The following is a 27,251-nucleotide window of genomic DNA, read 5'->3' on the forward strand; positions in this document are numbered from 1 at the left end:
GGTCCAAAATAATAGTCCAAGAATGAAAAGTTAGGTCCAAATAATTGTATAAGAATGAAAAGTTAGGTCCAAAATAGCAGCACAAGAATGAAAAGTTAGGACCAAAATAATAGTACAAGAATGAAAAGTTAGGTCCAAAATAATAGTACAAGAATGAAAAGTTAGGTCCAGAATAATAGTACAAGAATGAAAAGTTAGGTCCAAAATAATAGTATTAGAGTGAAAAGTTAGGTCCAAAATAATAATGCAAGAATGAAAAGTTAGGCCCAAAATAATAGTACAAGAATGAAAAGTTAAGTCCAAAATAATAGTACAAGAATGAAAAGTTAGGTCCAAAATAATAGTACAAGAATGAAAAGTTATGTCCAAAATAATAGTACAAGAATGAAAAGTTAGGTCCAAAATAATAGTATAAAAATGGAAAGTTAGGTCCAAAATAATAATGCAAGAATGAAAAGTTAGGTCGAAAATAAAAATACAAGGATGAAAAGTTAGGTCCAAGATAACAGTACAAGAACGAAAAGTTAGGTCCAAAATAATAATGCAAGAATGAAAAGTTAGGCCCAAAATAATAGTACAAGAATGAAAAGTGAAGTCCAAAATAATAGTACAAGAATGAAAAGTTAGGTCCAAAATAATAGTACAAGAATGAAAAGTTATGTCCAAAATAATAGTACAAGAATGAAAAGTTAGGTCCAAAATAATAGTATAAAAATGGAAAGTTAGGTCCAAAATAATAATGCAAGAATGAAAAGTTAGGTCGAAAATAAAAATACAAGGATGAAAAGTTAGGTCCAAGATAACAGTACAAGAACGAAAAGTTAGGTCCAAAATAATAATACAAGAATGAAAAGTTAGGTCCAAGATAATAGTACAAGAATGAAAAGTTAGGTCCAAAATAACAGCACAAGAATGAAAAGTTAGGACCAAAATAATAGTACAAGAATGAAAAGTTAGGTCCACGATAATAGTACAAGAACGAAAAGTTACGTCCAAAATAATAATACAAGAATGAAAAGTTAGGTCCAAGATAATAGTACAAGAATGAAAAGTTAGGTCCAAAATAACAGCACAAGAATGAAAAGTTAGGACCAAAATAATAGTACAAGAATGAAAAGTTAGGTCCAAGATAATAGTACAAGAATGAAAAGTTAGGTCCAAGATAATAGTACAAGAACGAAAAGTTAGGTCCAAAATAGTAATACAAGAATGAAAAGTTAGGTCCAAGATAATAGCACAAGAACGAAAAGTTAGGTCCAAAATAATAGTACAAGAATGAAAAGTTAGGTCCAAAATAATAGTAAAAGAATAAAAAGTTAGGTCCAAAATAATAGTATAAGAATAAAAAGTTAGGTCCAGATAATAGTATAAGAATAAAAAGTAAGTCCAAAATAATAGTAAAAGAATAAAACGTTAGGTCCAGATAATAGTATAAGAATAAAAAGTAAGTCCAAAATAATAGTAAAAGAATAAAAAGTTAGGTCCAAATTAATAGTAAAAGAATAAAAAGTTAAGCCCAAAATAACAGCACAAGAACGGAAAGTTAGGTCCAAAATAATAGTATAAAAATTAAAAGTTAGGTCCAAAATAATAATGCAAGAATGAAAAGTTAGGTCCAAAATAATAGTACAAGAATGAAAAGTTAGGTCCAAGATAATAGTACAAGAATGAAAAGTTAGGTCCAAAATAATAGTATAAGAATGAAAAGTTAGGTCCAAAATAGCAGCACAAGAATGAAAAGTTAGGTCCAAGATAATAGTACAAGAATGAAAAGTTAGGTCCAAAATAATAGTATAAGAATGAAAAGTTAGGTCCAAAATAATAGTATAAGAATAAAAAGTTAGGTCCTAAATAATAGTATAAGAATGAAAAGTTAGGTCCAAAATTATAGTATAAGAATAAGAAGTTAGGTCCAAAATAACAGCACAAGAATGAAAAGTTAGGTTCAAAATAATAGTACAAGAATGAAAAGTTAGGTCCAAAATAGTAGTATACAATAATAAAAAGTTAGGTTCAGAATAACAGTATAAGAGTAAAACCGACTGTTAACGTTAGCACTAAATCAGAGTGAATTCATATTTTAATTAAAACTCGGATTACAAATAAGTCTAAAGTCTGTACATCAGTTTTGTTGTGGAGGTCAGTGAAAGCAGAATATCACAAATATGAATACTGTACTTGCCTGCTAAATCTCAGTGCCAGCTGGATGAATAACCAATATATCAGCACATTCTGATATGACCCTGCTGCATATTAATCCACTGTATTTACTTTTATGCTCAAAATATCGAGAATTAATGCTAGGTATTCAAATAATATATTTTCTCATATGTATATCATAGTGTTGAGCAATGCAATAGTTCATCTCGCTTTCATCCTCTTTAGGAGTAAATTAACGACGGACCCCAAGTGCAGGAAGCTTTCTCCATATCGGCTGCTTCACATACACAATATAACAGCAGCCTGTTGGCCATGGTAAAATATTTCTGCCATTGTATTGTTTATAAAAAACAGTGTATCCATAGTGAGTGGAAGTATATTGGGTTTAGGGCTCTCGAGTCATATGGTGGAATATGAAATGGACAATCCTTATACTGTTGTATACTGAATCTTTTTCACTTCAAACTTATTGAAGTTTTCAAGCCCTGTCCTCAAGAATAGTTCTTGCAAGTTAAGATTGCGTTTGTTAAATTAACAACGCTTCTTTGTTCGAAATTCTGTGGATTTTAGAGAATATTTAGATAATAATGCATGAGGAGAATAGTGTAAAATTTAGTTAAAAGCAGAAAGGACGGATTAAAACAAAAAAACCAGAAGAGTGTAGTTTAGTGTTTTCGGCAAAAAGTGACAAGGGATTAAAGAAATTCTGGATATGATACAAATAAAAATATGCTCATATTTTAAAGATATTAAAAGTAATTTGAAGAATATTGATAGTTTATGAATGAAGTGAAGCTTCAAAATTGTTTCTAAGGCAATTTGTGGGCTTTACCTTAAGAAAACATATTGCCAGTGGCGCCTGTTAAAATCTTTTAATTTTTATATTAAACATAGGAAGCTGCTATGTATGTAAATATAAGGGGAATGATGATACAATAAGAGAATGCTATAAGAAGTGCATTGCCATAAAGGTATTCTTTAAGACGAAATGCATTACCATAAAGGTTTTAAGAAGGGGTATCTTTCTTGCTTTAAAGGTGTGCTTTAAGGGGAGTGCAATGCCCCAAAGGTTAAGCTTTAAGAGATGATGTATTGCTTGCTGTAAAGTTATGCTTTGAGGCATTGTATTGCCAAAACGGCGTGCTTTAAGATGGAGTGTATTGTAAAATAGTATACTTTAAGGGGGAATGTATGCTTTAAGAGGGAGTGTATTGTAAATTAGTATGCTTTAAGTGGTGCATATTGTAAAATAGTATGCTTTAAGAGGGAGTGTATTGTAAAAGAGTATGCTTTAAGAGGAAATGTATTGTAAAATAGTATGCTTTAAGAGGGAGTGTATTGTAAAATAGTTTGCTTTAGGAGGGAGTGTATTGTAAAATAGCATGCTTTAAGAGGGAGTGTATTGTAAAATAGTTTACTTTAAGAGGGAGTGTATTGAAAGAAAGTATGCTTTAAGAGGGAGTGTATTGTAAAATAGCATGATTTAAGAGGGAGTATATTGTAAAATAGTTTGCTCCAAGAAGGAGTGTATTGTAAAATAGTTTGCTTCAAGAGGGAGTGTACTGTAAAATAGTATGCTTTAAGGAGTGTATTATAAAATAGTATGCTTTAAGGAGTGTATTGTAAAATAGTTTGCTTTAAGAGGGAGTGTATTGTAAAATAGTATGCTTTAAGACGGGGTGTATTGTAAAATAGTATGCTTTAAGAGGAAATGTATTGTAAAATAGTATGCTTTAAGAGGGAGTGTATTGTAAGAAAGTATGCTTCAAGAGGGAGTGTATTGTAAAATAGCATGCTTTAAGAGGGAGTATTGTAAAATAGTTTGCTCCAAGAGGGAGTGTATTGTAAAATAGGTTGCTTCAAGAGGGAGTGTGCTGTAAAATAGTATGCCTTAAGGAGTGTATTGTAAAATAGTATGCTTTAAGGAGTGTATTGTAAAATAGTTTGCTTTAAGAGGGAGTGTATTGTAAAATAGTATGCTTTAAGAGGGAGTGTATTGTAAAAAGGTATGCTTTAAGAGGAAATGTATTGTAAAATAGTATGCTTTAAGAGGGAGTGTATTGTAAAGTAGCATTCTTTAAGAGGGAGTGTATTGTAAAATAATTTGCTCTAAGAGGGACTGTATTGTAAAATAGTTTGCTTCAAGAGGGAGTGTATTGTAAAATAGTATGCTTTAAGGAGTGTATTGTAAAATTGTATGCTTTAAGGAGTGGATTGTAAAATAGTTTGCTTTAAGAGGGAGTGGATTGTAAAATAGTATGCTTTAAGAGGGAGTTTATTGTAAATTAGTTTGCTTTAAGAGGGAGTGTCTTGTAAAATAGCATGCTTTAAGAGGGAATGTATTGTAAAATAGTATGCTCTAAGAGGGAGTGTGTTGGAAAATAGTACGCTTTAAGAGGGAGTGTATTGTAAAATATAAAGTATGCTTTAGGAGGGAGTGTGTTGTAAAATACCATGCTTTAAGAGGGAGTGTATTGTAAAATAGCATGCTTTAAGAGGGAGTATATTGTAAAATAGTTTGCTCTAAGAGGGAGTGTATTGTAAAATAGTTTGCTTCAAGAGGGAGTGTATTGTAAAATAGTATGCTTTAAGGAGTGTATTGTAAAATAGTATGCCTTAAGGAGTGGATTGTAAAATAGTTTGCTTTAAGAGGGAGTGTATTGTAAAATAGCATGCTTTAAGAGGGAGTATATTGTAAAAAAGTATGCTCTAAGAGGAAATGTATTGTAAAATAGTATGCTTCAAGAGGGAGTGTATTGTAAGAAAGTATTCTTTAAGAGGGATTGTATTGTAAAATAGTTTGCTCTAAGAGGGAGTGTATTGTAAAATAGTTTACTTCAAGAGGGAGTGTATTGTAAAATTGCATGCTTTAAGAGGGAGTATATTGTAAAATAGTTTGCTCTAAGAGGGAGTGTATTGTAAAATAGTTTGCTTCAAGAGGGAGTGTATTGTAAAATAGTATGCTTTAAGGAGTGTATTGTAAAATAGTATGCTTTAAAGAGTGGATTGTAAAATAGTTTGCTTTAAGGGGGAGTGTATTGTAAAATCGTATGCTGTAAGAGGGAGTGTATTGTAAAAAAGTATGCTTTAAGAGGAAATGTATTGAAAAATAGTATGCTTTAAGAGGGAGTGTATTGTAAAATAGTTTGCTCTAAGAGGGATTGTATTGTAAAATAGTTTGCTTTAAGAGGGAGTGTATTGTAAAATAGCATACTTTAAGAGGGAGTGTATTGCAAAATAGCATGCTTTAAGAGGGAGTGTATTGTAAAATAGTATGCTTTAAAAGGGAGTGTATTGTAAAATAGTATGCTTTAAGAGGGAGTGTGTTGTAAAATAGCATGCTTTAAGAGGGAGTGTATTGTAAAATAGTATGCTTTAAGAGGGAGTGTATTGTAAAATAGTATACTTTAAGAGGGAGTGTGTTGTAAAACAGTATGCTTTAAGAGGGAGTGTGTTGTAAAATAGTTTGCTTTAGGAGGAAGTGTACTGTAAAATAGTATGCTTTAAGAGGTAATGTATCGTAAAATAGTTTGCTTTAAGAGGGAGTGTATTGTAAAATAGTTTGCTTCAAGAGGGGGTGTATTGTAAAATAGTATGCTTTTAGAGGGAGTGGATTGTAAAATGGTTTGCTTGAAGAGGGACTACTTCAAGAGGGAGTGTATTGTAAAATAGTATGCTTTAAGAGGGAGTGTATTGTAAAATAGTATGCTTTAAGAAGGAGTGTATTGTAAAATATTTTGCTTTTAGAGGGAGTGTATTGTAAAATAGTATGCTTTAAGAGGGAGTGTATTGTAAAATCGCATGCTTGAAGAGGGAGTGTATTGCAAAATAGTTTGCTTTAAGAGGGAGTGTATTGCAAAATAGTTTGCTTTAAGAGGGAGTGTATTGTAAAATAGTTTTCTTTAAGAGGGAGTGTATTGTAAAATAGCATGCTTTAAGAGGGAAAGTATTGTAAAATAGTTTGCTTCAAGAGGGAGTGTATTGTAAAATAGTTTGCTTTAAGAGCGAGTGTATTGTAAAATAGTATACTTTAAGAGGAAATGTATTGTAAAATAGCTTGCTTTAAGAGCGAGTATATTGTAAAATAGTATGTTTTACGAGCGAGTGTGTTGTAAAATAGTATGTTTTACGAGGGAGTGTATTGTAAAATAGTATGTTTTACGAGGGAGTGTATTGTAAAATAGCATGTTTTACAAGGAAGTGTATTGTAAAATAGTTTGCTTCAAGAGGAAGTGTATAGTAAAATAGTATGCTTTAAGAGGGAGTGTATTGTAAAATGGTATGTTTTACAAGGGAGTGTATTGTAAAATGGTATGTTTTACGAGGGAGTGTATTATAAAATAGTGTTTTACGAGGGAGTGCATTGTAAACTAGTATGCTTTACAAGGGCGTGTTTTGTAAAATAGTATATTTTACGAGGGAGCGTACTGTAAAATAGTATGCTTTACGAGGGCGTGTATTGTAAAATAGTATGCTTTAAGAGGGAGTGTTTTGTAAAATAGTATGCTCTAAGATGGAGTGTATTGTAAAATAGTATGCTTTGAGAGGGAGTGTATTGCAAAATAGTATGCTTTAAGTGGGAGTGTATTGTAAAATAGTATGCTTTGAAGGGGAGTGTATTGTAAAATAGTTTAGTTTAAGAGCGAGTGTATTGTAAAATAGTATGCTTTACGAGGGAGTCTTGTAAAATAGTATGCTTTAAGGCGGTGTTTACTGCCATTAAAGTACACTTTGAGAGGGTGTGCACTGCCATAAAGGGATGCCTTAATAGGGAATGCAATTGCCTTAAAGGTATGCTTTAATAGGGAATGCATTGCCCTTAAGATGTGCTTTAAGAAGGAGTGCATTGTTATGGAGATATGCTTTAAGACAGAGTGCATTGTCAAACAGGTATGCTTCAAGAAGTTGTGCATTGACACCAAAAAGGGTGTTATAAGAAGGGTTGCATTTCCATAAAGTGATTTTACTTTTGTAGCCTAGAAAGATATCTTATCTAATTGTGTTTCTTTGATTCACCAAAATAGAGGAGATACGTTACCTAGGTATTGGCTATTCGGACAGTTTACTGAAATGGTGAAAGGAATTTAATGTAATTTATCATTAATTTCAATTACCGTTCTACCAAGGGAAAGCGATCTGGATTTCACTAATAGCAATTATTGTAATGAATGTTCAGTTATAAGGGAGACCCCCTTCCGTCTGATGCACCATTTCCTTAATGAGCGGGTTTGTTGAGGCAATCCTCGTTTTTCAAGCTTTTCCAATTTGTATTGCAGTGGCCCCAAGAGAGTGAGGAAGAAATATTTCACTTACCTTCCATTTGAATATTTCACCTCAGTTGCTTTGCATTGCCTTTGGAAATGAACGGGGGTGTGGGATCTGAATGATTAATATCCTTGACCAGTAATGCAGTTTTAATTCCCAATCACGACATAATTCACGGCAATTGAGCAGACGAAAGATGTTTTAGTTCTTTTGCTTCATAAACATGACTCCGATCGCTAGCATATGTAATTGATCATGTGCTTAATTAGTTTCTTATGATGATGATAGTTAATCCTTTCTGCCAGACACCTTACCTCATTAAAGAAAGATGTTTGACCAGTCACCTGTTCCCAGTGTTATTAGTTCTGTAACTTTGTTCACCAAATCAAGAAAGTTCCTGAAAATTCCTTTAAAGTAGTGTCCGTTGTTGTTTAATCTACATAATACACTGCTGTTTTCTGATAAAAGTTGTGGCATCTCATACAGTCGTTTTTGTATTTCATACTTTGGGGTTCTTCCCGTCAACCATGTTCACGGCCTTACTTTGCTCCTAGAAACATTTGCTGTGGCCTGACGTATCATAGGAAGCATTTCATGAAAGCCAAATTGTAAAGTCTTTTTCCAAGAGACCTTTTCTTCCTAAAAGCCCGTTTAAGAGACCATGCTTCTTAAGCAACCCCTCTCACCCACGTGACACATGATATGCCCTTTCGTCAAACGCACAATGCTTTGTGAATGTCAGCGCGAGAGTATTACAATTCTGCTCCCGCCGTTCCTTATTTGCTCTAGAAGTCACACAGTCCTTTTCTGTAGAGAGAACCACAAAACATTTCCAGAGGCAGGGAAGGGAAACTTCCCCCCCCCGCTCATAGCTCTGTAAGAACGAGTGCTCTTATTCGGACGTGTAAATGATTTCCGGTTTTGATAAAGATATTAATATCTTAGTAATGAGAACAATGTTAAGCCTGAAGAGTTTCAGCAATTCAGTGTTGACGTGTTTTATTTTATGGGTCTCTCTCTCTCTCTCTCTCTCTCTCTCTCTCTCTCGTATATTTCAGCATCAGTTAGTATATCCAATATTATTTTCTCGAAAAGGATATTCATCTTTCCCTACGCTTGTAGAGAAATCAGCACCTAATTAGAAATACCACTTTCCTCCTATTAAGTGCTCAGATACTGTTTGTTTCCCTCGGCTGTTAAGCTTTGGAATCCCTTTACTGAAACGGTTTTCTTTTCTGACTGTTATGAACTTTTTATTCTTGAAGAGACTGTCCTGATCCAATCCATGAGCACACTAATTTGTAGATAGCGGCATTTAGGTGGCCTTACCATCGACCCTGGATGAAATCTAGCATTGTGTAATATGTTGTATATATATATATATATATATATATATATATATATATATATATATATATATATATATATATATATATATATATATATATGTGTGTGTGTGTGTAGAATCTACTGGTCACTTTTTTATCAGATACATATGTGGCTATTTCAATTACACACACACACACACACACACACACACACACACACACACACACACATATATATATATATATATATATATATATATATATATATATATGTACTATATATATATTTATACATGTGTGTGTGTCTTAGCACTACATCTTGTCCCTGAAGGCTCAGGGGCTTAAGTGCCAATGATGCCTGACTTTTCTTAATGGTTACCCACCTAAGTACTAACCATACCCATCATTGCTTAACTATGCTGATTTAACGACCAGCGATACATACATAAACGCACACACACACACACACACACACATATATATATAGCTATATATACGAGTACATATATATGTATATATATATATTATATAATTTTCAACAGGTCGTCCAGCCTTATACCTAGTTCTCAGTCCAGTGAGCAGTAAGAACCTGACGGTGCAGTGGGGAGAAGTTCCAGGCCAAACACAGGCCCTTCGAGAGCCTCGAACGGCCAAAGGGTACAGAATCACATGGCGAAGAGTGGAGGGTCTCATAGGGCATCCAGGCCACGCGTCCAATCTCGTGTCCAGCAGGCATCTTATCAAAGGTCTCATCCCAGGCTCCAGGTAAGATTGTAATGTAATATTCATTGTTGAAGAGTAGATGCAACTTACTGGTTGAGTAGTGCATTTGGGGCTGTCTCTGTTAACAAAGCATCTCGAAAACGGGTGAAGGAAATTTGGCGAAACTTTGGCGTAACAGTCGTTAGGTGACTCACTCCTTATGATCAAACTTTGGTGGATTGGTTGAGTTATTATTTTATCCAGCTGACCGCCACATCATAGATTGTGGACATCTTCTGGCGGATAAGGATTAGGAATTCATTTATATTATGAGAGGGCAAAGATACTTCAAAGAGAAAGGGGCAGCTATCAGTCTCAGTTCCAAGTGAAAATGATTGTTTTCATTCCAGCATCAGTCTTCAAGCTATCAGCATAAAATGTTATCTTTTGAATTACAGAGATATAGTGACCATGCGAATTCTGCTCTAAGTGTAACAATATGTTGTCGGGAATAATTGTTTTCAATTAAAAATTGCAGTAAGCCACCATTTCGGCTGAAATTAAGTGGCTTAACTTTGGTTTGTTTCTTTTTAGGGTCTTTAAGAAAGAAAGAAAGAAAGAAAGAAAGAAAAAAAATATATATATGTATGTCTGTATGTATGGTTTACACAGGGTGTTCATTATCCAATGTCAAAAAATGAGAAGATGAAAGAAACAGTCACTGCTGTTATTAGTTTTTTATAATCGGTTTATTGGCACAACCATCAAAAATAATATTTTTCAGATTCATATCCATGCCATCTACTTTCATATTACAGAAGCCAGCTTAATCAAAAACAGCAAAGTGGTAATACCGATTTGAGCCGAAAACCCTATGCACATGCGTACGCACCTCATATTTACCATCATAAGTACCTATCTGCATCTACCTATATATGCATATTCTGAACCTAGTATGGACTTATTATTTTCGAAAAAGGAGGAAAGAGGAGCTGGGAAAACAGAGCCCATCCTTTGAAGTCGCTTGCCCCAGCCAAGCGCCCCTGGATATTTTCGCATCTCGGTTGGGGAAATATTTTCCTCTTTTAAAAACAGGAGAATCACTACACTTTAACATTTTGTTTTTCATGTTTTTTTTCTTATTTTTGCTGCTGCTGTCATTACCGCATTTAATGGCCGTCTTCTAACAAGGGATGTGCTGTCATTTTCCTGATTATAAATGAAAACAAACCTACTTTATTAAAATAGAAGATGTATATATCATGAACGGAAATTAATCAGTCTTCATCCAGATTTTCGACAGTAGGCGTCCCAGCTTTCGGAAGTGACCCACTCATTCGCGGGCTTCTCGCTAAATGAAAATCCACAACTGGCATCGAGCCAGTTGCCATTACCAATGTAATATTATAAAGTTCGAAGTCTGTTAATAACTTAGATTTATTCAGAATATATCTTGAGTTATACCGCTAACGTTCGATAATGTAATTTGATAATATTTAGGAAAAAATTACATTACTTCCGCCCATAAAAATTTAGGAGACAATTAAATGCAATTTAGAGTCAACTTGAGAAATAAATTTTATTTACATTATTTCTTCTTGAAAATACTTTCAAACCTCTACCTCCAAACTTCATGCATTTCCTGTTCATATGTGGACCCTTTTCCCTGCTCCAAAGACTGTACCGTTGTTTTCTGTTCATTCCGAAATATAAATTATGTTATTGTTCCATCCGTATAAATATCAAATAGCCGTAATGACATTGCACTTAGGTCACTTTTCTGTTGCCATAATTTTGCGAAAGTCTTTCCTTTTATTATAAAACTAACATTTGCGTTTAAAAATGTTGCAGTCTGCGTCTTATATTGTCATTATTTTCATTGCATCTATTTTATTTTTTGAAAGATTAAAATAACAACTCATATGTCACAGTCAGTGACAAACTTTTTACTCAGGTGTTTCACAGTAAACACATGATACAAACACAGTCCCAAATGCTGCTCTGTAGTTTTATACAAAACCATCTTCTTTCTTAATACACCTTCTTAGGTCAACCAAGATATTTTTTTGTTGTATAATTTGCACACTGTTGTCTTAAATTCGCCCTTAGATATATAACAACCATCCTTGCGTCCTCAGCAATCACATTCGGATCCACTCTCAAATTTAAATTAACAGCTTCAACTTTTGTATTATTCCTTCTGCCTTTTATCGTCCTCATTCAACACCCCTTCAGTTTCATGACCCAAGACTATTACTCTCTTTCGACGTTTTCTCTTCGGCGGTAGTTCGTGTTCTTTTGCTCCTGAATTTGATGCCATCTTTCTCAAAATAAGTAAACAGACAAATTTTGGTCGCTATTCCCTGTTTCCTTTTTCTTTCTTCTCAAATACCCATTTCTATTTCTTCTATTCCTGTGTGTCATTCACCCTTCTACCTTGCAAGTGAACTTCACGAATACTGTTTTCGTCAGAAAATTCATGATTCCCTCTGTCAGACCGTACAGTTCTTTTATTCATCTTCCTTTTATACTTAAAGCCAAAAACCCTTTCTGTAGCGTCAAGGAGCCTATCGTCGAATATCTGAAACTCATCGTCGGCTGCTAATTATTCTGTTCAGCAGTTCAGCTTATTGATTATGTACCATCTCCTCATATGCCAATCTCACTTCCCTCTCATCAGTCTCTCATCTTAAGAGCACCCACATCAATACTCTTTTACGCCTCACAGAAACTACTTTCCACTTTCACTGTTGCTTTAACAGAGTAATGAGTAAGTATACTATGAATTCATCCTATTTTCTTCTTAAAGTTTCCTGCTTGAACTTGCTTTGCCAACTACTCTTTTTCAACATATGAAATCAAACATTTTATACAATTCCCTATGTACTCAGTAATCTCCTCAGGCAAGGCATTTTTAATGATCAAGGCCCTTTCAGAAAATGTCTCCATTACATTTTCTTTGTTATTCATGCCAGGGACTCTAATGTACCATCCAGACAATATTCTGTACAGTATAGATCACACAGCAAAATCACTGTCTCTCATCTCCAAACCCAGATAAGCAAAGCTTCTATCTCAGTAACTTTTCCTTATTTTTATTTTGTACTTGACCGTGTACACTAATCATTGCAAACTTTTTCTCTTGCTGTTTGGTTTTAAACCACACAGTCCTACAACCTTTCATATGCTTTCATGAATGGACACAATATCCAGCTTTTTGTCTTCAAACAATAGTTCCATGCCTTTTAGTTTTCTGTTAAGGAAAACCATTGAGATTGCTTTGTCCTTCCGCACTTTTTCTGTCCGCCCTCAGATATTAGAAACTACTAAGGCTAGAGGGCTGCAAATGGATATGTTGCTCATCGACCCTCCAATCATCAAACATACCAAATTGCAGCCCTCTATCCTCAGTAGTTTTTATTTTATTTAAGGTTACAGTTAGCCATGATCGTGCGTCTAGCATCGGTATAGGACAGGCCACCACCCGGCCGTGGCTGAAAGTTTCATGGGCCTTGGTTTATGCAGCGCTATGTGCTGTACAGAGAACTCGATTGCGCCGAAGAAACTTCGGTTCATGTGTTACTTGTTTCTTGACGTTCTTCCTCATTGGACGGGTGGGTACCCTTTTCAGCTAACACTCTGCTGGTCCCGCGTTCGATTCTCTGACCGGCCAATGAAGAATTAGAGGAATTTATTTCTGGTGATAGAAAATCATTTGTCGCTATAATGTGGTTTGGATTCCACAATAAGCTGTAGGTCCCGTTGCTAGGTAACCAATTGGTTCTTAGCCACGTAAAATAAATCTAATCCTTCTGGCCAGCCTTAGGAGAGCTGTTAATCAGCTCAGTGGTCTGGTTAAACTAAGGTATACTTAACTTTTTTGACGTTCTTCCTGTCTATTCAGAGATTCATTTTGCAATTCTTTCTCAGTGGTTATGCAAGAAATGGGACTGCAGTTCCCATGCCGTAGAACAGGAAGTTAGATGTTGTGTCACTTTGTGAAACTGTGGTCAAAGGGTAGGATGTGCAGGAATGAGATGAACAAAAATTGATTGTTTTTGGTGTGACAAAGTGATGTCGTTTGGAGAACGGTTTGGCTCTTGTTAGCAATACTGTAATGACGAAGCAAGGAGTAAAATGCGTTGTTTATAGGGACCATGTGGTTGAGAAAGAAGCTCAAGTTAAGTATAAATGACTCGCACGTGTGAGGGGAGCCTGGTGGATTTGGTAGAGAGAGAAGAAGCATTCGTCTTCTCTCTCTCTCTCTCTCTCTCTCTCTCTCTCTCTCTCTCTCTCTCTCTCTCATGCTTCTGTAGATTACAACAGGGCAGCTACTTCCAAGCACACTCTGAGTGGCCTCCATTTATTTTCAAATTATGGAAAATAGAAACAATAAAAGGAAGAATGGCGCTGATTGGAATCACGTGCCAGAAAGAGGATATGCGTAACAAAATGTGTCGTTGCACTTGAATTAATAAATAATTATAAACACACACTTGCACACACATATATATAATATATATATATATATATATATATATATATATATATATATATTTATGTGTGTTATATTCCCACATATTATATATATTTGTGTGTGTTTGTGTATTCCCACATAGCCTTCCTAATAGTTAATATATATATATATATATATATATATATATATATTATATGTATGTATGTATTCCCACATATCCTTCCTGTTAGTTCATTTTATTACATTGCCCTTTCCTTTGACAGTTTTACTCTTATAACTTTTAGTTTTCAAGATGTCAGGAACAAAAAGTTGTTAACGTTTTACAATAATTACTGCTTCCTGATTCCTGATTCTTCCGAGGAATATACACGTGCAGGCAATTATAGTTATGTTCTCAGAACTTCCAGATAACAAGCGTCATGCTTTACTTTTTCTTGCTTCCACTTTATCTTGCAGGTACGAAATCTGTGTAGGAGAAAGTTTAGCAAATGATTACGAGCTGACCTGTGACGTCATCACGACTGATGAAGACGGTAAGTATGCATCCAAGATTTTATTGCGTTTGAAGAGTGGAAACTGAAATGAGTCATTTTTAATTATGTGCCTCATTACAGTAGAGGTAAATCTTCAGTCATTATGTTTCAAGGAAAGGAAATATTATACTTTTTGTTCCGAGGACTTTTAAGTTACAAAATACAGCTGTATACAACGGGATAAGAAGACTAAACTGTGTTCCTTCCTGACCTGGGTGAGAGACATAAACCAACATTATATATATATATATATATATATATATATATATATATAAAATCCGAGTGGATCTTGTTTGTCCTCCCCCCCGGATGAAAGTAGGGTAGACATGACACAGCCACCCACCCCCTGGAAACCGGTTTGTCTGCCCCGGGTGGGTGCGGGGTAGGTAGGGGAACGGGAGGGTAGGGGAGACATTCACCCTCCTCCTCCTGCAAAACTTTTTGTCCGCCCTGCTGGGGGCGGGGTAGGTAGGGGATCGGGAGGATAGGGGAGACTTTCGCCCGGCAATGAAAGAGTCAGAGACATCCAGGCATTGGTAAGAGAAGGTGTTCTTCCTTTTCTTGCTCAGGACTTGAACACAATTAAGAGAGTTTTTACTTAATATTTTTTGGGGAATCATTTTCTATATTGATAGAATAATTTTCAGTTATCAGGTTTAGATATGAAGAATTGATCACGAATCTGTTACTGTAGCGAGGAAAATTAGTATGATTCACTAGGCCTATGGACTTGTTTAATAATTATCCATCTGTTTCTATAATACACCGACAATACGTAGATTATTATTATTATTATTATTATTATTATTATTATTATTATTATTATTATTTCCAAGCAATACACGCTCCATCTACGTACATTATTATTATTATTATTATTATTATTATTATTATTATTATTTATTATTATTATTATTATTATTAGGGGCAAAGGAAGAGAAAAATCTAAGTAAACAAGCCGGAAAATAGTTTCATCCGAGATATCGTCTCTCTATTTTCTTCGAGTCCATTCTCATGAAAATGGTCCCTGTCCTGTGCATATTTATGCAAATGCAATTCTCGTAACTGTCTCCTAGATTTTCACTCCCGTAGTTTTCTCCTGAGCTCATTGTACTTCAAGAAATAACAGCTTTTAGCATGCTCATGTATTCGACATGGGCGATTGATAATAAAGCTATTTTTTTTTATTTTATTTTATTTTTCATTTGCAGTGCCTGGTCCTCCTATAACTAGTTACGGATCGTGTACCAGCCAGGCTCAAGGGACACACTGGCGATGCGATGTGGTGTGGAAGCCGCCTCTTAAAACCCATGGGCGGATCAAAGGGTGAGTATTATCGGCTCTGACTTACAGGGAAAGGAGATATTCTCCCGAGTTTCTCTGAGATCTGGAGAGATGAACGTGGGCTAATGGGGACATGATGCCTTAGATATCGTAGAGAACTTGGTTTCTCGCAAGATCAATATCTTTTGGTGGTATCACGGATAACTGTGATTGATCATTGGCTGAAAATGCCGTTCCGGAGGATATTGCAGTGTCAGTATTACCAACGTTTCTTTGATTGTTGTTAGTAAATACTGATTTTGAAAGTACCCTGTAAGCTGGAGAGAGAGAGAGAGAGAGAGAGAGAGAGAGAGAGAGAGAGAGAGAATATAGTTTTTGTTTTCCTGAAATGATACATGCGTGTGTGTGCATCTGTGACAAAGTGAGAAAACGTTATGTTTTTAATACGGTTAATAAATTTAATAACGCTTTGTTCAGCATGTACCACGTATTATTTTCTACATATGATTTCATATTTAGACACCAAACGAATTCGAAATTCCATTCCCCAAAGTCTAGTTGTATTTGGAAGCGTTGCTGGATATCGGTAAATGATTGCATCATTTGCGCGAAGGGCGACGCAACATTAAAATGCAGTTAGTGGCACCACGACTAACAAATTACTTTGGGTTACAAATGTAGCCCGATAATTTGATTATTCCATTTTTCTCTACCCTGTGATTTAAGATCCTTGACGTGGGTGTGATTTTAGTTAAATGTTACTTACGTATAAGAAGATATTTGTGTACTGAATTTTTGATCTATGGAAGTTGCAGCTGGTTGTATTTTGAGCTGGACTGACACATTATTTGTTTTATTTTTTTATGTGTTTTTCATGTTCTATGTATAGTTTATAGAAGTTTAGTGGTGATGTCATTGCCTGGCTAAACGTAGGCCTACACATTCACGTAAGAAAGAATGGATTTCGCTATCGAGCTTGGTTCTGATGTGCATGAAACTTGTCCATCACCGCATGACCCACTGGTTGCAATTGTCCCCTCCCCCCAGCCTTGTAAATCGGTGTCCATGAAATTGGAGTTTTTGGCACGCATATCTGGCTATGGTCGTGAAGGCCTATAGTGGCCACTGGCTACCCTGTCCCTCTCTGAGAGGAACCACTCCATTCAGCATTTAAGAGAAACCATGACAAATAAAGACGGGGGTCAAAAGTTGGTTACGAGCAGGAGCATAAAAACTGACTGTTATTTGGTCGGCAGAAACTATATTTAGCGCTTCTCTTCTGTTTTCGTTTTCATTTAACTATTAAAAATGTGCCGGCGTGTAATTAGCCTCTAAAAACGTTTCCAGCTGATCTTAGTCCTTTTGGCGTATTAAATTAAGCAGCAATACCTTATGGATGAGACTACTTAACGTTTAAGTTACTTCTAATTTGTTTTTATAAAGGAAAAATAACTTAGAGATTGTTAGTCTTAGGCAGGATGATATGAAACAAAGTTCCCCAAATTTACTGGTCGGCGGATCGTTACCCACCAGCACCAGTTTCTTTAAAATAGTGAGGGTTACTTTTGAAGGCATTTTAATCCTTTCGTGAATATTGAGAAATAACTTTTCACGGCATGGCTCCATATCTCCTTATTAGTATTATTATTATTTCAGTAGATGAAAGCTATTCACATGGAACAAGCACACAGGGGCCATTGACTTGAAATTCAAACTTCCAAAGAATGTTGGTTTCAGCCTCCCACCGCAGACCCCACACTGCAGCAGTAACTGATCATGATACATGAGCCAGTGATTTTTCATCACGTGGGGGGGGGGAGAGAAACTAACCGCCAACATTAGTGTACGCGTGTGTGCATTTTGTATGTCAGAAAGAGCGAAAGCGGAGGGATGCATCTTTGATCACGTTAATTACCAGTATCCTAAGAACCCACAGTTATTTTAAAGGTTTAGCTAACTCTTTGTGGCCCCATTTGCCAAAGTATGTCTGCCGACGGATATAGGCTGACGGGTTTATGAGGTACAGAGACTCTCTCTCTCTCTCTCTCTCTCTCTCTCTCTCGCAACCAGATTGATGATGATTATCTTTGGCAGTAATTATTATAAAGAAAACTCATTATGCCGAATTAGAGTATTCACTTTGTAACTGAGAACTACAGTTATCATTACTTGAGATTTTTAAAAATTAGGAATTAGGCAAAATCGGAAATTTATCCTTCTTTTAGATATTTCTCTCTCTCTCTCTCTCTCTCTCTCTCTCTCTCTCTCTCTCTCTCTCTCTCTCTCTCTCTCCATATCGTAAGTACGAGATACCTGCGGCGATCAATTGCTAGAAGCTCACTAAATGGAAAAATCTTCAGTTGAAGCTAGTAGAAAAAACATCATAATATTGGACCAAAGATCTGAACGTTAAGTCATGAATGTCATAAAACACACAAATAAAAAAACTTGTACAGATTCCCAGGGGGACGACCTCCCATAATCGGTTTACGTGTCCAAGAGCCTAAGGAAATAGTAGCACACGAAGAGACGATAATCCTAAGGAGAGTTTTCGGTAAACAGAATTGTAAACTAATATACTCGATTAAATAGTAGATATGGTATAGTACTGTAGTTTAATGTGAGGGGCAGTTATTGGAAGGCCAGTTCATAAGAAGCCGAATGTATTCGTGATAAACGGGTAAGCAGTCCATATTAATTATGGCTCGAAAATAATGCAAATAGTGTTGTGTTTCAATACGAAATCAGAGAAGTAAATCTCCTTTGTAATTCATACTGTCATAAAAGGTCTGTAGATATATAGCACTTGTTTCGTGAACTCTCTCTCTCTCTCTCTCTCTCTCTCTCTCTCTCTTCTATATATATATATATATATATATATATATATATATATATATATATATATATATATATATATATATATATATATATATATATATATTTATTATTATGTTTAAGACGAAATGTTGCTGTAGCAATTAAATAGCACCACTTAATACCGAATTTAAAAAAAAAATGTAATTGAGCTATTAAAATCAGTTTTAGCTCATGCTTTCACTATCTCTTCAGGATCTGGAAGTCATCCTAGTTTCATTTATTCTTGGATTCATTCACTTGGGTGCAAACAACAAAATGATGGAAAACTGTTAACGTTGACTGTATTGACAGTCATGTGACCACTGCGCTGTCAGTTTTTCTCGTGGTTGCGTTCTCTAAACCCCGAGGGAGTGATGCAAGTGAACTGAAAATAATCCTTGAGGTTGTAAAGAAATAGTTTAGATGTTTCAGAACCAGGCTATTGCAAGATTTTTAAGATTACATACACTGTTAGTTCATGTTTTGCTTCATCAATACAACGGTGACAAGGCTACAACAGCATCTAAAATAGGAAGCTGAGAAATACCTTCGTTGACCGAATTTGTGGTTTTAATCTTATTCCTCCTCTCTTGGTAATGTATTTCAGAATCTCACTCTCGACTGAAACCTTGACTAACATACTAATGTGTGCATATTTTATGTAAATGACTAATATTATAAATATCTCATTCATTATTTTTAGCCTTCGTACCGTGTTTCTGTAATTGTCGTGCAAATTAAAATGCTATTTGAGTTAAAAATGTTGTGGGACCTTCCTCGGTCTTTCATGAAATACATACTTACATGTGTACACACACACACGCGCCCACACACACACATATATATATATACATATAGATATATGTAAATATATATGTTTGTATGTATGAATAATTTTTTGTCACTTGCAGCTATGTTATCGAGTGGAAAGACAAGGAAGGTTACGTTCTAATGGAAACGCTTCCGAAAGGCGTCCTTTGCGAACCCAGCTGTTATCAAGACCAGATCGTCAATTTCCATCCGTCCGAGGTTTGCGTGTCTGCAAGAACCAGAGCGGGACAGGGATGGGAAAGCTGCGTCCCCATAACAGGTAAGGTGAAGTTGGAACACCGTCTTCATCGTCGATTCAGGAGGGGAAGACTTCATTTTTTTCGTTCTATTATTACCGTCTTTCTTTTATCCAAAGGGAATTTTAACTGCACTTATTATTAGGTAGTTTATTTTCTTTGATGAAGGCATCATCTTTGGTTCCGTGTGTGCCCCTCGAATCTCTCGCTGCAGACGGTACTAAAGACTTTGCACCGTCCCTCCAGTTTCCAGTTCCCAGTTGTATTTTCTTTTTGCCCTTTACATTCCTGCTTAGCTGTCCAACTTCTTTAACTATACCTGTCCTTCAAGAGGAAAACTATATCTTTCCTTTAAGAGAAAAACTTAAGGGCATGCTTTGCAAGACTAGAACATTCTCAAGACAGTTAGAGACGAAATCGTTCACATGGAAATTACACCATTTTTGTTGAGTCTCACTGTGCTGCGATTAGAATTTATCATATAGCAGAGAGAAATTACAATAATTCCCTAAAAAGGAAACTTGAAGGAATTACTCAGCCTCATCTGTGGTGGACCAAGTTGGCATCGTCTATTTTTGGGTCAGGCTCATCTTCCATTGGTTACTGGCCTTAAGGACAAAGCTGAACTGCTTCCTCGAGCTTTTGAAGCGATGGTAGTGCTGTTGATAGTGTACCTATATAACAATTACCATTACTAGTGCTACTATCATTATTACCACTTACTATTTAGATTTAGCCAGCAGTGTGCTGGCACAAACTCTTGCTCTATAGGAGCCCTTATATTACCACTTGAAAAGATGTTGAATCCGCGAGACAAGCTAAGAGATCAGGCAAAACAGTCGAAGTATACATGTCCATTTCAGGTTTACAGCAAAATGATAAACTGCTGTACAAATTTACATATGTTCACGTACCCTATCCAGTCTCTATAAAAATAAGCACAGTTCCCTGAAAATATAATTTTGAAAGTTTTTACCAAAGTAAAAAATGCATGTCTTTCCAGCGGAAATTTGTAAGCAACAATTTCTAATATAATTGATAATTCACAAGAATTGATCAGAAAACTCATGCAAACATATGTTTGAGAAACAGTATATATGCATATATATATATATATATATATATATATATATATATATATATATATATATAGTGCATATATACCTTATTCACAAATGGATGGCAATATTGTATCTGTTTAGAGTAAAGCCAGGATGCCAGTATGCAAATACTTAGTGATGATTAGTGCGCTCTCAACAGATTCTTGTTATGCCAGAATTTACATGATTTTTAAAGCTTCTTTAATATTTTGAAGGTATCATATCAACGGAAGAAAGTCCATCTCTGTATGATTAGACCTAGTACTAGTTTTAGGATAGACCTAACTGTATTCCAAAGTTATATATATATATATATATAGTATATATATATATATATATATATATATATATATATATATATATATATATATATATACTTTTTTTCACTTTCATGTATGCTAAAGTCATCAAAGTCATCATTATTAACAATGTATAATTGCAACGATGCATAAGTTTAATTGTTATTTCATCAATAATCACCAATAGACTAATGCAATACTCAATCTAGACTGGTGAGTCAGTACATAACTGGTATGCAATTATTTTTATATTCTAAATAAGATTTTGCAATACCTAGAAATAAACATAAACAGATTTCCTCAACTTGACCACATCAACGACAGAAGTATATTCGTTTCGAGTTGCTATTACACCTACGACGGCATGAGAATCATGAGATTCGAACAAGGCCATATTAATTAATGTACACCATAGCCTCGTCACTTTACCCACGTTTATTTTCAAAGGACCCCTTTCAAGAAATCTTACTGCGTATTCTCACTCTCGGCCTCCTACTTCTCCGCAGTTCTTCGTCGTGGCTGCTGCAATCACTAGAAAGCATCAGCTCTAATGGCCTTGTTCGAGTGTCTCATCCCATCGTAGACCGACTATAGCTTTAGGATTGAGCCTAAATGCATTCAAAAGATACGGTACACATTCGTCCATGCTAAATTCCAGTACTAATATTGTGTTCGTACAAAAGGAAAAATGCTCGATATGATTTCGTTGTCAATCGCTAAGGAGTGACTTTCCTCAGAACCGAAATGACCCGAGAAGTTTAACTGATATTTCACTAGAATTCACACAAGCACTACACGACTTGAAACTCAATATCTTATTCACGAAGTACCTGTTCAAATTTGAAACATCACATAAATTTATTCCATTATTAATGATGTTTCATAAAGGCTTATTAATGAATGGGTTAAAAATATGAAAGTACGATTGCCTATAGACATAGGATATCTGGGAAATCGGCCACAAACAACAGAGTTTCTGCCCGTCAAATTTTCCGTCACTCTCTCCAGGCAGTCAGGGTCTGATGGCCCAATTCCAAAATTAATTCATTATCAGTAAACCATTCGTAAATGTAGAAACGGTTAAAACAAACTCAAATACAAAATTTTGTTATAAAAATTTCACTCTAGTGCTATTTTCCTTTCTTGCCATGTGAATATACCGGGTGTTTCGAAATTAGAGCCCCCCCTCCACAGAACAAATGGAAAGTTATGAAGTTTTCTGCTATAGCCTATCTAGATACCAAGTACATTATTTTAAGTTTCTATTAAGCTATTTTTCATTTTACATTTCTTGTATTTTCAGACTGAGTGACGGTGTTAGATACAGCCATGGCTAACAACTCGGAGGAAATCAGATGGATTGACTGAATCCGGGCTATAACCTTCAGAGAGGCCAGGGATGCTGGCGCATCCTTCATTCCACGTTCCTGGATAGCTAAATACATTAAAAGAGATGATTCCTTTGTTAAAAGAAACTGGAACAAAAATCCATATAACTGTCATCGCGAAAAGAGTGAGAATCTTGGAAGGCCTGAAGTCCTTTCTCAGGAGTCAAAAGACATCATAGCTAAGGCAGTGGGTAGACCAAGAAAGTCTTTATGTAAATTGGTGCTTGAACTAGAAACAAAAAGGGGAAAGAAGAGAAGTTATAGTGCTGTATATCGTGAGTTGAAAAAATCTGGTATCAAGCCATTTCATGTTATCAGCAAGCCCAACATCACTCAGCAACAGAGAGAAGACCGTGCATGGTTTTGTGGTTCATTTCTTAAAGATTGGGATGAAGCTGACTTTCTCCGTGTTGCTGCATCTGATGAATTCTTCATTTACACAGTCAGGAAGCCAAATCATAAAAATGACATCATTTGGGCTGCAAAGTTGGATGGTATCAGCGATGACGTGTGCTATCACCAAGTTGTGAAATTTCCTGAATGTTTGGGAATTTTTCTCTGTTTCACAGCCAAACAGTTAATGTGGATCATCAAAGAAAAAAGACAGTTATGGAATGGCGAATAGTTCAGAGAAACTGTTCTTACTGGTGGAGTATTTCCTTTCCTCAAAGATCCTGAAAATTTGTTATCTGTTAAAGAAGTCACATTTTTGTATGATAAGGCACCATGTTTCAAGGCCTTTCAGACACAGGAGCTGCTTCGAAACAGCGGTATCGATTTCTTCTCGTCAAGTGAATTTCCAGGTAGCTCCCCTGACCTTAATGTGTGTGAAAACATTGGTAGTATCTTAGAGGATCGTTTGAAGCATGCACAGTGAACTATGATGGTATACCAAGCTTCGACGACCTGCAAAGAGAGGTGACCGAAGTGCTCAGGGAAATGGAGTTTGAGACTCAGCTTTTTTGCGATTTGCTGAAATCATACCCCTCAAGAATGCAGGCTGTGGCACAGGCAGATGGAGGCCACACAATATATTAAATACTCAGAGAGGAACTTAAATAAATACCTGTTCTGAATTACTTTTGTTTTTGTCCATATCAATTTTAGTTTATGCTGTAGAGGGGGGCGGCCTCTAATTTCGAAACACCCTGTACATGGCGGAAAAAATTTTCCGCCATTTCCGTCATCTTCGAAGTGTGACGTCATCATCCGTTTCTCGGACGGATTTCCGCCACAATCCAGCACTGTTTCCATCGTCTTGATGCAGTTTTCGTCAGGAAGTTCTGTTTTAGCTTCTTTACCTTCTCCTTTTCAACGATCTGCGTTGATATCCAACTCCCTTCACCATACTCTTTGGTTTCTCTTACCCAACATTTCAAACATGACGCTTGCTCTCTCTGACGGCTTTAAGGCGATTTGAAGCACCTCGGAGATTATTCCTGGAGGCCTTCGAGTTCGGCGCATGCGTGAATTGCATTTCTCTCGCCCTTCCAGGAGCCGGAGACTGAAGGATTCCAAAAAGTATTCAAGGAAAATCCCGAAGGTTGTAGATCATTCTAACATCGCGTTAACCATTACTTATATATATACATACATGCACACACATTATATATAAACATACATGCACACACACACACACACATATATACATATATATATATATATACTGTATATATGAATGAATGAAGTGCTTTGAGTAAATAACATCAGCGTTCGTTCGGCAAACGTGAGTGAGTCTTCCTGTCCGACATCATCGGAGATTCACTCCAATTCCCTTTCCGTCTGATTGAAGCCTGCTGCCTCCTCGTGCCAGCGCGTCAGAACCGAGAGCTTCTTCCGTAGTCCGTCGTTTTCCAGGTGCTCTTTTCTCATCTGGAGGTCGTCCAAGTCCCGTTACGGCGTCTCATTCTTCTCCTGCAGATTCCGCAGCTCCCGCTCCAAAGCATTCTTCTTCGCGTCCTGCTGCTGGCCCGCCTCGTCATCTCCTCCAGTCGGCGGTCTTTCTCTTTCGGTAAATTATCTTGCTGACCCAGTCTCATGTCCTTCTCCTGTAGATGACGCTGGACAGCTTCCCAGGTTGTTCCTATAGTCTCGAACTTTGGAGCTTGAGGTCTTCCTTCTCAGTCTTGCAACAGATGAGTTCGCCTTCTAGGTCTTGGGTTCGTGTAGCCTAAGTCATCCGCAGCTTTTCCTTTGTCATCTCACGTGGTTCCGTCTCCAGCTGCCCTGCTGCTTCTTCTTGTTGATGAAGTTGACAACTGATTTTGGCCAATTGAGCAGTCAGGCTCATTGCTTTGTTGTTCAGGGTATCAATTAGGCCTTGAACAGCGGCACCATTCTTAGCCAGTTGCTTATTTTCTGCTTTCATTTTGGCGTTCTCGTCTTCCAGGATATTTCTTGCATTTTCCTGCGTCATCTCCTTCTGCATCAGTTGCATTTCGCTCTCCAGCAAACGGACCTTGTCCTCGACGGCTTGCTGTTCCATCCTCTGCTTCAGGTCGCCTGAATCTCCTCCATTCCTTTTTTGCAGCCCAAAATTTAGTTGACATTCAACTGGGACACGTTCTTCCTCTCTTCTCTCTCGGGATAAATTTCTCCCTGCAATGCTCGAATTTTCCCGTCACCATCTTGGATTTCTTGTTTCTAAGTGTTGTCCATTGTCCAGCAGTTTCTTGATTCCACAGACGGTTTCCGGACCTGGGTCCATTTTGGGGGGATTTCGATGAGGCTCCACTGAAGAGTTAGCGCACCAAACATTGCTGCTAGGCTGAAGCAAGGCAACACAATGTAGATCCATCTCGGAGTCTGTACTGACAGAAGCCTCTCTTTAGCTTATATTCACCTCCCTCTCGTATTTTTCTCTCTGTGTTTTTCAGAATTTCAAAAAACGTCCTCTAGAAAAATTCAAAATTTTTTCCAGTTTACGCATCACCACATTCATAAAAGTGACAGCAATCGAGGAGACTCATCATTGCCATCTTCACATCATTAACGTATCTCTTAATCCCGACCATCTTCATCACTTGCATATCACCTGCCTCATACCCATTATTGTACCAAAGCTCTCTCTCTCTCTCTCTCTCTCTCTCTCTCTCTCTCTCTCTCTCTCTCTCTCTCTCTCTAGGTGACAGAGTTAATAACTTTTGCTTGTATATATAAAATAGATAGATGGATTTTTAGACAGATAGATGGATAGATAGATATATATAATAGATAGATAGATAGATAGATAGATAGATAGATAGATAGATAGATAGATGGAGATATATTAGATAGATAGATAAACAAAGATAGCTAGATAAATAGATAGATAGATAGATAGATGAGTATATTAGACAGACAGTTAGATAGATAGATAGATACGATAGATACGATAGATTGACGTATAGAGATATAAAATATATATATATATATATATATATATATATATATATATATATATATATATATATATATATATATATATATATATATATATATATAAATGCTGTGTAGATAGATAGATACAGAAATATAAAATATAAAAGTATATATATTTTTAAGGAAGACTGAAAATAGAAGTGAGAAAACATGAAAGAGGTCAATGCCACAAAGGCGATCTCCTACAATAAAAGTTGTGAAAGAGTAAAACTACTCAAAACATCCACACACACACTCATATATGTGTATATATATATATATATATATAAAATATTTATATATATACATATATATATATATATATATATATATATATATATATATATATATATATATATATATATATATATATATATATAATGCTAGCAGATGCTCTTCATCGCTCACATTTGCTAGTTTAAAGTTGTATAACAAGAGTAGTATTCACTGTGATCCTCATAATGCAGACGGTTCATAGTTACCACATGAGGTTAATTAAACACTTCATAAATTCTAAAGGTCAAATTGATCAACTTACCCGCCGTTTGCTGTAAATTCTTTCTTTGCTTTTTATTATACACTTGACTAAACTCTCACTTTCTTAAGCACCTTGAATTCCTCAAGTTTTCGACAGGTTCTCAAACAGGCTCTTTTAACTACACTTCCCAAATGTAGCTTTACTCCTGTCTCTTGACAGTTGTTTATATTTATTTGTTTCCAGAGACAGGAGAGAGCTGTCGGTGAAAGAATAGCACCGTAAAAGAGAAAACCTGACGTAGCGATGGCGATATTTAATTACAATACTTTATACCTCTTCCTGTAAATTGTTCATGTGCTCCCTCTCCCTTTTCTGATGGTGTTCATTGCGGCCTCATAATCTCAACTACTGTTTTCCTTTTCATCAGTGATGTACAATCCCATTCGCCACCTGCCAATTCTTAAGCCATTGATTCTACTCCTTTCACTTTCCAGCAACCTCTGCCATGATTAGGGCCATTAATTGGCGTCAAAGCACAAAAGGTTATCGATGAATCCGATCGTTAGAGTATTTCTAACTTCCAGTTCTGATAAGACAATTTCTGCACATTTCTTGGTAAACTTTCATACCGATTGTGTTATTTTGTTTGATAAAAATGCTATTCATCCTCTCTATGCCACAAAATTGTATGTGTTTAGGTTACTTAAAATTTGTCTTTTTATCATCTTCGTTGCTGAACCTTTAAATTTTCTTATGTTGGAGTTTTTTCCTCTGTTTATCGAACTGAAACACTCCTTCCTTTTGTGGTATTTCAGTCTTTTTCTTCCTTATCAATATGCCATTTTGGCGACTGTTCCTTTGAGCTGCTTCCGTGCTGAGTGCCAAGTCATCTGTCATTGTCTGAAACACTTGCTC

At 35.9% G+C, this 27,251-nt stretch overlaps 1 protein-coding gene across 1 annotated transcript in view; it reads left to right on the forward strand.

Moving 5' to 3' along the window:
* LOC136838842 (uncharacterized) overlaps positions 1-27,251 on the forward strand; it is a 59,599-nt gene that overhangs the window by 12,797 nt on the left and 19,551 nt on the right. The window contains exons 4-7 of the mRNA XM_067104483.1: positions 9,296-9,518; positions 14,389-14,465; positions 15,677-15,791; positions 19,517-19,695. Of these exons, the coding sequence (XP_066960584.1) occupies positions 9,296-9,518; positions 14,389-14,465; positions 15,677-15,791; positions 19,517-19,695 (594 nt within the window). The remainder of the gene's footprint in view (positions 1-9,295; positions 9,519-14,388; positions 14,466-15,676; positions 15,792-19,516; positions 19,696-27,251) is intronic.

Source organism: Macrobrachium rosenbergii, chromosome 5 (genome assembly GCF_040412425.1).
Source record: "Macrobrachium rosenbergii isolate ZJJX-2024 chromosome 5, ASM4041242v1, whole genome shotgun sequence".
Classification (NCBI taxonomy): Eukaryota; Metazoa; Arthropoda; class Malacostraca; order Decapoda; family Palaemonidae; genus Macrobrachium; species Macrobrachium rosenbergii.